The following is a 10,966-nucleotide window of genomic DNA, read 5'->3' on the forward strand; positions in this document are numbered from 1 at the left end:
CATTAAACACAATCTTTAGATATTGAATTTACTTGATCGTACTATTTCACTCGATCAACGGTACCAAACGGGATACCCCCTCCAGCAACCTCATCTTTCTACGTATCATGCTTCTGCTAGACGACGCTGCCGTCTCACTTTCCTAGAAGTTTGTTCGGCCATTTACCCTAAATGGCACCACAGCATATATAGCAGATGAATAGTCTGTTGTGTATATCAGAATCTTTTTCTTGGACAGACTCTCGCACTTCAGATAGTGTCAGGACTTGACCAAGCACATCCACTTATTGCGACTCAGAAAGATCGTGTCTTATAGAGTACACGCTTGTCTTGTCATAGTTGTTGATGTCTTTTCCTGTTTGTGTAGTACTGTGTTTTTATCTGGCGAATAGTCTGAACACTCTCAAATAAGCTTTATAAAAGCTTGAAATCAGTAATGTTCAGCCCGTCATCACAAATATGAATCGGTCAAATTTGCAACCTATTCTGAGTACACGGGACCAGCGAGAACTCTTCATTTTGTGACGTGCTGTTGTCGCTGAATGGAGAGCGCTATTTTATGGAAAGATTGCGGTTTGGGCATAATGCACATTTTCACGATATCGCGAATGGGCAATGCCGAGATAAAGCCAGTCCCACACCCAGATGCGATACAGAAAAATCGTTTTTGGAGCTATTGTACGCTGAAATATTAGTAACTCATTTTCGGTACTTCCTCGCGTTCTCATCATTTGATCCAACCCGTGATGCAAATCCGGAAAAAGATCAATGTGCAAATAATCAATATCTCTGGCCAGTCGATTAGTGAGTATCAAGATGCATGTTCTTAGGAAAGTGTCTATTGATGTTTCAAACGAGAGAGGTGTGTAAATCTCGTCAATACATTGTGCCACACATTTACGCTATATAACCGTATTGGCGGGCAGACTAATAGTATTGTTGGCATTTTTAAGTGGCTATATGCTTAACAGGAAAATAGCCAACTTCTGTATCATGAGGTGCCCTCACAAATGAGAGTCCTTGATGCTCGTATCTTTAATCCCGGCATTGCTGCCGTGTCTGAACACAGGTAGTAGCTAGCAGAAGTCACCGCAAGACACTGATGTTCCATTGAAGGATCTGTCAGCGCTACGTATGCTACAAAGGGACTGGTCAAAGGCCTCCAGGACTTCGCTTCTTTGATCATGGAGCACTCGCCCAATACTATCCAATGCTATAAGTACTCTTATAAGTTTTTATCAATACTGGGTAGAGTCTTTTTCGCGATCTAAATGGGGATCTTGAAGCAAAACGTAATATAGTCGCCAGGCACCAAGGTTTTAGTTATGCCTGCAAAATCAACTGGAAGCGCCACTTTCTCATAAGCGAACACTTTTTCAAATTAGTGAGAAGGTTTTACTCGTGTTCTTAGTGCAAGGACGAGGATCGTATAACCTAGATTTACCTCTAGACATAAGTGTAGACCGGAGAGTTGTTCGTGCCTGTTAATAGTTTTGTGCTGTTCAGAGAGGCTATATTAAAGTTCTTCGGTAATACCGGCGTTCACGCTGATCTTTGGACGTCGTGGTGGGGAAAGAAGGCCGACGTCGCGTAATGTCTTTTTATACACTGTTAACTTATCTAGTAGGTATGTTAACACTTGATAGTCGTAAGCTTCGAGGATCGGGAGAGTCGTATTACACGTTCACGCGCATACATTACGCAGAAGCTCTAGCATAGTCCACAAGCGAAGCGGGTCGGCTAGTTCGCCCATTATCAAGATAACGACAAGTAGATTTCAAATTGCTGCGTATTGTCGGCCATTTTCTGGTCTTAACGTTTGTTGTTAAAAAGAAGGCTCTTCTATATGCAAGCCTTCCTGAATGTGGCAACATGGCCTGCGTCGGTTGTTTTCAATGCGTCGAACGATATAGATCCACGGACGGGGCAGAGTAGAAGATGCAGAATAAGTCTCACCCGAGCTGTGTAGATGCGGCCGGAAACATCACCTGGTAATAAGTCGGGAAGTGGAGAATTCGGGAAGCGTACTCCTGTTTTGTTTACCTGCTATTTGTCTACTTGTAGAACCTGGGTGCCTTAACGAAATGTTTTAGCGAACCCATCTTGTTCGCATACTGCCATCTGTGCAATGAGCTTTTTGACCTTACCATGAATCTCAGTGCCGTAAGGTGCTCTCAAGATAACACTTGCTGCTTTTTTAACGTGAAGTGAAATGCGGACGAAATCAATCAACAGGAGGGTTACGACTGAGAAGTGGGAAGCTCCGTATTTGTGAGACAGCTTGACAGAACTCAATTTATCGGCCATTACGGTACTGCTCGATCTCATCAACAGTAACAATAGCTCTACTGATACCCTTCAGTGTGTATTTTATATCATCGTCATTTAATCGACTTCATAGACTAGCACATGTTGAAAATTAAAGTAGTAGTCAAAGGGTTTTAGGAGGTCGGCGATGTACGGAATTACCCATTACGATGTTATAACATAATTAGCATTGTGCTGGCCCTCTTTGTAGCCGACGAAGGTGTTCATCTCGGAGGAACGACGATAATATGTTAGGCGTTGTTGGCATACAACGCTCAGTCTGCGCTGGGTTTGAGGACCCTGATCGAACACTGACCGTTTATCATGCATGGAGATTTGAATGTGTGAAACGGGCCATGAATCATGTGAAGTTTAGGGTCCTACACTGGATATGCAATTTTCGCTGGCACAAATTTGTCGTACGTTTGTGTCTGGCATCCTATATGCTCATCGAGACAGAGACGAATGTGACCTTGCTGGATAGGCGATGGCATAGCCAAGCTTGGCATGCGTAAGGTTTTTTAATTGGGTTGTATAAACCACGCTACCTTAAATTTAGCAGTTAGGTAGGTAGGACGAACACAGTTGTATGTAATACACGTTAAATACTTCTGTCATGCAACACCATTTTTATAGAAGCACTTGTATACACTGAAAGTACATCAGCTGCTTATACCGTTCAGCGATCTTTCATTTCGCTACACACAACTACTATAACCTTTACTATGTCTTATAGTCTGGCGGAAATAACTATTTACTCGACTGACACAACATTTTCATTCATTTGACAATCGGTTAAAAACACCTAATAATTAAAGTAATGCTGTACCATTCTGTGTATAATGATATTATTATTATGTGAAGCTGATATATTTAAGCAAAACTGTAACTTAAAGCTACAGATACAGTTTTGTATGTAAGGAAAACGTTCATCTAGTGGATGTACGTTATTGGGAACACAAATCATAGCTCTGAATTATATTTATTGTATTATAGATATAATACTCTATCTTGATGTAGATTGCTGAAGTGGTTAAATATAAAAAACGCACGCGCCTCGGTAACGGTCAAATGCTCACGTTCGTTTGATGTGATTTTTCGAGACTGCAGCAATGAAACGGTTTTATGCTGGTATTGAAACGTAAAAGAACGTGATTTATTACTATTATTAGATAATAATCATTAATAGACTGCAATCGTTGTCTGTCCGTTCATTTTTTCGCCAAAGGTACGTCGAACGTGGCAGTAACCTTTGAACGATAAATATCCAAGCGACGTAGAGTAAAAGCAACCTATCGCGGTAGTGCTATCGCCTTGCGAATGTTCATCTGAAATATGCGCAGCGTCCAGGAGCTTTTCCATCAAAGGAAGCTACTCAAGTACAAGTAGAAGAAGAAGACGGCTTACTACAGTAAAGATTCGTAAACTAGGGATGGTGGCATCTCTTGATTCTTCTCATCTTGGCTCGAATTTCTAGTATTTGCCTTTTTAGCTTAAAAAGCTACTAGCATGAGCTCCATGACGCATTTTCACACCAAGTATATATGGTTTTCTATCTAAAAGCATGAGGGGCAGTCTCCGTTTTTCAGTACCTCATTAGGTGGAGGATGGTGACTGAATAATATGAGAGTGGCCAAGAGAGTTGCTACCTCTTATTGTATTAGCGCCAACGGTACCTCATGAGGACAACAGATACCAAACAGCAGAGTTTAACCACTTTTATAAAGTACTTAAAAAATATTTTTTTTTCAAAGGCATTGTTTTGTGTCGGCAAGAACCTAGAGGACGAGAGAAACTTGGACCCGGAATACACGGCCAGCGTGAGGTTATTCAGACCTTCGCTGAGACGGTTGCTGCTACGTGGAAAGTCAATGAAAGAAGTCAAAAGAATTAAGCACCTTGGTTCCTACGATCGAGGAATATCTATTTACACCATTGAATGGCATGCTCAGCTGAAAACTTCTCAAAAAGATTACATTTGTTTAGGTCGGATATTGCGGGCAGATTTACGTATCGGCTTAACAATTGGTCGCTTGAAATTCTTAACCCGCGTAAGGTGAGCTCAGATTTATTTACTACCTTTTCGAAAATGACTCATTATTTCATTCGAAACGGTTGGAGGCGTGATGAGCAATGTTAACTGATTGGATTAAATCAGTCAGAGGGATATTGTCTTTCTTTTTATACCTTTAAAACATTTTCAGCTTTACCATATAATGTACAAGACGTGTTCAAAACCCACGGCCTTAACATTTGCCGGTCTAACAGGAGATCACCTCATTTACAGAATTTCAACATGGAAACGCCACTGCGAAAAAACAGTGCCGTATGTTACAAGTGAACAATGCGATGTTTTGGTTTGATATACTGTAGTTACAACGATTCTTATCGCTAGCGAGCATCACAGCATTCTGTATTATGTTGACAGGCCTTTTAGGGGCCTTGGATGATTGGAGTGGCTTGCCGCTAAACCCATCTATTTTGGCAATAATCACCCCCTTAAATGCCAAGAGGCGCAATTCGCACAAGCGCTAGTTGCATCATCGTCCGCCACAGGAACGTATCGAAAAGCAAAAGGGGTACACCAGTCAATTACTTTCTTCTTTTAAACATAATCGATCTCAGAGGCACTGTAATTTTTATCTGCCTAAAAATCTAAATAAGAATCATACCACTATAGCGCATCAGAATATGTAAGAAGTTCGAGTTTTTCTCTATTTTGGCATCGAGGCGTAAAAAAGGAAAAAAAAATGAGGAAAGGTATGGTAATTAACGAAAAATATCGTTGTAAAGTTAGGGAAAAAATATTTCGCTATCAGGCACCGAGAAAAGTGCAGTAATAAGATGATTGGAAAAATGTTTTAGTTGCAAACGGGGTCTATGTATTAATAGAGCGATAGGGATTTAGGTGAGATAGGTAGCGTCGCTGCAAGGCTGGATGTTAATTTTGCATATATAGATGGAATAGAATTCGTTTGAATTCATGTTTTTCAAAAAGCTTTGTACGATTCGGTCAGTAGAACAATATCTACCTTGTGCGGAATTCAGCCCCTGCGGATGAACCGTATTCCACCGATAACATTACCCGCTAATCTTTTTCTTATACATTACCTCAACAGTTCGACTCTGCAATTAATAGTTTGGCTTCATATTGGCAACTGTCAGGGTGAAGTCAATTATTCCTTTATTTAAGAAGATGGCATGACTTCCACATCTATATTATAAACATGAATAAATCTATTCCAGTTTTTGTTTGGGGATCGATAACGAGCATATATACCAGTAGCATGGATATAATAATTAGCGACGAAGAGCGAAAATAACGGGCCCTGCACAACTCAAACTAGTTCTTGTCAGTGTCCTGTTAAATTCAACAGCATTTGGTGGGCGTTCTAGAAAGAAGTCATAGCAACGCTACCTGAAGGAGAATCGATCGCAAGACACGGTTATTAACCTTAGATCACAGTTAGGCAAACTACTACAAGAGCCCAGGGCCTGTGAGAACTACCCCAAATTTTTTTACTACATTTTACTTTCAGTTATAATTCATCCTATGGCGAAACTGTTTAGAACATAACTACCACAGACAGTGCTACTTCAGATGGCGTAGCCAAGGTGATGCTTGTTGCGCATAAAAACATTCTAAACTTATATATACCTTATACCATACGTTTTACCATCAGCATTCCATTTGCCACAGCCATTCGGGCTCTAAAAGGATAGTTCATTTCTTTCAACCTATTACTTATCACTGGGATATATAGGACACTGGAAGGCACAATGTACAAATGTCTCACAAGAATTGTTTGATGACTGCACTGAGATAGCGTTATACAAAACGGCTGAAATGTCCTTTATTAAACCTCACTAAATTTGGTTCTGTAGTATTAGTTACAGATCTGTAACTTAAAAAAGATGGAAGATGAAGAATGAAAGCCCTTGATCGAAGGAAACCAGAGGTCGCTGGTTTAAGTCTATTTATATGAAATTGTAAGGTTATAAAAGAGAGGGAACATGGAAACGTACGGCAGGTTTCTATAGTACACGGAAGTCTACCCAAACGCAATACGTCAAGTCTTAAACAACAAGGCGCATAAATGTATATGCAGACAAACTATAGCCCATATATAATTGTGGACAAGTAATTGAAGAACACATACACAAATCTACATAAGGAGATCAGCCTTAATTCGAGATGTATTCTTTAAGGATTTATAACAAATAGTTTTGCTTTACCCATATAAATATCGTGGCCGACGGTATTAGCACAATGTGCACAATCTCTGAACTTTTCGTTGTAAGTATTATAGATAGACAGATCATAAAAAAGATTTTGCAAGCCTAATCAACCGCTCCCTCAGAACTTCCAAGAATCATTTAGATGCCCAATGACATCCAGGTAGAGGTTACGTTATATGAGAACAATTAATACTGATAATTTGTGATATCTGAATCCTGATTTACATATGATAACTATCAAATAACTGTAAAAGACCCAGTAACACTAGTTTCATTAAACACCGTAAAAAATATATAATGACCGTAAATGACTTGAATGAGACGGGGGTAATAACGCTAATACTGTGGTTATTAATGTACAAATATAGGAGGAAGATTGATGAAGTTTGCGTTAAAAGTCTAGTAAAACCTGAAGATGCTTCATAGCAAACCTCTCTTCTGATAGTGAGCACCGTGAGGGAATGCAGTTTATTACAGTATCGATCTTCCAAGTAATCGCTGTATGGAAGTTTACCCAATATCCCGTGTATTAACCGCTGAGACTTCGCTAAATCATTGGTTCACTCAGTGCTTGTACAGTGGAGTGTGGTCACCGATGGGTACGGTATGAGTGACGAGTTACGTTACAGTATTTTCAGCAATCTGTGAACGAAGTCCCGAGCTTCTCTTAACAGCTTCATTACACGTTTATGGTCAGACTAACTTTCGCTGTCACCGATATGGCACACGAGCGGTCACGGGAAAGTAGTACAGATCTCTGAGCTCGGTTTAGCCGTTTCACAAAGACCAACCCACACGGCGGATCAGATCATCCGTATTCATTTGGAGCTCATTGCCAAATTTCCAACAATGACGGGATTCGCCTGCTGGAGATTACCAAATGACCGGCCGGCTGAAAGGTATCACATCTACAATCGGCAAGAACCAGAAATATGTTTATTGTAATTTACATAATTTATACGTCCGTTCCATTAGTTGTAATAGATGCTTTTCCGAGCAAAGAGAAATACCCCTGATGAACACTGTTTTTACGAACAAGCAAGACATGCTTTGCGCAGTATGTTCGCGAGCTTTAGCAACACTTAAACCTTGGTATCATCATATGGCTACCTCATAAGCGTCTGATCTTTCTATACATCGTATGTAGACATCATTAAAACCGCTTTGTTCTGTCGAGATTCAAACGGCTAATTGAAGCGGTTCGATAACATCTGTAAGCGTGCCATCTTTCAAGAAATTTCGGTGGAGTCGCAATTCTCATACAGAGCTTGGCCTGGCATTACAAAATAATCGAGCAATATTATGCATGAAAAAAAGAAGTACATCAATTGAACTTCTCCCGGGTCCGAACCATACTTAACTTGTGTAAAAAGTATGAACAAGGAAAATCTTAAAAACCACATAAAGAGCGAAGAGGCGAACTAAGAGCCGAATATAAAGTCTTACCAACATACTTTCCGGACGTTTCAGACCTATTTAACCTCCAGAACGCATGCGGCAGAACATTGGATAGGAGATGTATAAGGTCTTAGTGGACTGAAACATCTAAAGACAGAAAGCAGGAATAGAAAAACTAAGTGAAGTTGTATCCACTGCAACACTATTATTGAAACCCTACAAACGTAAAAAGATCTAAAGATAACAGGTGATGCATTGATTGTCCCTGACTGACCCATGTAGGATCCAACCGAATCTCGTACAAAATCAAGAACAGCAAGAGATTCTGTTACCACCTTCCTCTCTATCGAAACCGTTATTCAGAAATGAATGAGTCGGTTGCTTTAGTTTGATCGATATTTATTCAGTTTTCTTCTTTCAGTTTAATTCAGGTTACCTGTATACCGCTTGATGCCAACGTTCTTGCGAATTCTCTCAAATTATATCGTCAGGATAATTTCTAGCTGGGTCAGTTCTTTTTGCTTTATATTTTATCGTATGATGTTTAAACGGTTCCGCCCTACATTTCTTTTAAATTTGGCAGTAAGATAATATCACAAGGGGCTAAACGGAGAATACGGGAGTTGAGGCAACACACGCATGTTTTTTTAATTGAACTGTTGTACATGTAGTGAAGTATGTCATGATTGAATGTCCTTGATTTTGTCCTTGATTATTATCAAATATCTTGATTGTACCACTTAGTTACTACAGAGGCAGAACTCGCGTTGAATGATCCCCTGACGATCGAAAAAGAAGGGGGGTTCTAACACCAGGTCGTGCGGCTGTTTTTGGCGGGCGTTAATTTTTAAACCAGAACTTGGCAGATTGAGCCTTAATCTCCGCATTTTACACCCACATCCTGTCATCCATAATTAGGGGTTCAAACGAGCCTGATTTTGTTAAATGTGCCAAATGGTTTGTTAAGACAATTCTTCATGAGTTTTCATCTGTTGGACATTCAGCAGTTTCGACACAACCTTTGCTGCAAGTTTTCTAGCACTTAAATGGTCGTCTAACTCGGCCTGATATGAGCCAGTTGAGATCGGTTTGCTGCTAGCTCTCTTATGCTAATTGGGCGTTTGTGAACTGCAAACTGCTCCACTTTTTCTATGTTTTCTATCGCTGTTGCAGTTCTTCTAGAAAAAAATTGATTCTGGTCCGCTTTATAAACTTTTGAACCACTTGTTTACTTGAGCGGTCTCCGTACACATTCTGCAACAACCGCAATTTCCATGGCGTTGGCTATATTTTTCACAAAACCTAAATACGCGCTCGTCACTTAATTCGGGAAAAACGGACGAGTATGTAAACTTACCCTGTCTAACCGAGCAACTTGAGACACCATCGTATTATTATAAAATACCTCCTGTGTGCAACAGAAGCCTCCGTCAACGAAAATAAACGAAGATCGCAAGCGTTTATCCAATGGCGCGAAAATCCAAACGTCTTTTTAGTTTTTTTAAAGAACTGATCTACTCCAGTTTTCATTTGGCCATGGATAACGAGGAGTGCTTTATCAATATTATTGACATAGTGAAGTTCAGGATTTGCACTGCTGTAGGGCTGGAAATTAACCTCGCATATATAGGTCAAGCAGAAATTGTTTGTATTTATAACAGAAATTGTTTCTTCAAGTGACGCGTATAATGTAATGACGGATTTCGATAGGAGCAAAGAACGGGAGAAGTATGGGGGTGTCTGGAACATTCCAATTAAGAAATTAGATTGTTGCAAAATGATAGGGTAGCGGAACTCGTGCAGCAGGGTAATGGACCACTGGATTAGGGATATATGATAAGTGCACAGAATAACTATGAGACATAGCTATAGTTTATTTTAGATCGGCTGTGACATCAACGAATGGGATTCATTGAAGCAACGGGCAAAACGGCTGTGACGTGAAACCTGCGAATCTGTCAAATACATACTAACCGTCAGCACCTAAACCTTAATTAATTAATATAAAAAATGCTCCCACTAGATTGTGCAAATATTTTCTGTCTAATAGAAGTCGACTTTGCCAGTTTTTAAATAAGTTGCTTTCACATTTCGCTTTTACTTTATCTGAATGCGCAGAGTTCTACCGTCGCCCAAAAGCTACCATGGCGAGAAAAATTAACAATAAGGGCGGATCGTAAGCAATTTCTATGAGCTAAACCAGGCGGTCGGCATTGCTTCTAAATACTCTTAAAGAGAGATTGTAATAAACTTTGCAATAAGCCTTTCCGATAAGCGAATGAGGGACGTCTAATTTTACAGCCATTAGCTGGCAATTATTTGGATAATTATATGTAGAGGTAGGTTATATTAACAACTATTTACACGCATATTTAGGCATATTTAGACGCCATTGCGGTTGCACTATTCGTCTTTCTTGGGAATCATGTTTGTGAAGAATTTTTTTGCTAAAGTATCGTCAGTTACTGTCATTACACTGCATTATCATCTTGTCAAGGGCTTACTACAGAGCTATGGCACAAATATATGTTTGTGTAGAGAAGAAGAAAGTATATGTCGGGTAAGGAAAACCTGTAATTTTGTTTCTCACTTATAGTTTGGCCTTGTGAGGATTCGGGGCGGGGCAACAGGTCCTCGAGGAGAGGGTAACACATTTTGAAAGGGAGAGACTGTGACATCCCGACAATACAGTAGTACTCAACCTAACCTTGAAGAGTAAGGACGTCGCCAAGCAGGCCACAATGGTCAACGGTATAAGCATTAGTAGACGCTGTAACGTTAGTCTAGGGACATACCGTTGTGTCACATGAATTGAAGCAGTACTTAATTATATATGAATCACCGGTAATTAATAATCTTGGTCATGTTTCGTGGAAGTTCTCTGTGCATCCTGAGAAAACTCTGCAAACTGTGCTATGATGTGCCCTCTAACTGACTGACATTAGTTATGTACTTTACTAGTAATTCTATTCGAAGGACTATACAAGGGCGCAAACGATTACTTTTTGCTCTTGGTAAGTTA

General features: G+C 39.9%; 1 protein-coding gene and 1 long non-coding RNA gene across 11 annotated transcripts in view; one reads left to right on the top strand and one right to left on the bottom strand.

Moving 5' to 3' along the window:
* Positions 1 to 6,496: 6,496 nt before the first annotated feature.
* Positions 6,497 to 9,345, bottom strand: LOC111259093 (uncharacterized). The gene is made up of 3 exons (XR_002679416.2): positions 9,302 to 9,345; positions 7,993 to 8,091; positions 6,497 to 7,454 (listed from the first exon to the last, which is right to left on the bottom strand). It is a non-coding gene; the product is annotated as an uncharacterized LOC111259093 (long non-coding RNA).
* A 1,266-nt stretch (positions 9,346 to 10,611) lies between these two features.
* The window catches only part of LOC111259087 (uncharacterized), a 125,742-nt gene continuing 125,387 nt past the window's right edge, over positions 10,612 to 10,966 (top strand). For 6 of the 10 annotated variants that reach the window (XM_022830793.2, XM_022830795.2, XM_022830796.2 and 3 more), the window contains exon 1: positions 10,614 to 10,958. Coding sequence is in view for 1 of the 10 variants with exons in the window: in XM_022830794.2 (XP_022686529.1) it covers positions 10,892 to 10,958 (67 nt within the window). In the remaining 9 variants the exon portion in view is untranslated. Of the gene's footprint in view, positions 10,959 to 10,966 lie in introns of all 10 variants that reach the window. The other 4 variants (XM_022830790.2, XM_022830791.2, XM_022830789.2 and 1 more) reach the window with 2 other exon arrangements.

Source organism: Varroa jacobsoni, unplaced genomic scaffold (assembly GCF_002532875.2).
Source record: "Varroa jacobsoni isolate VJ856 unplaced genomic scaffold, vjacob_1.0 scaffold_291, whole genome shotgun sequence".
Classification (NCBI taxonomy): domain Eukaryota; kingdom Metazoa; phylum Arthropoda; class Arachnida; order Mesostigmata; family Varroidae; genus Varroa; species Varroa jacobsoni.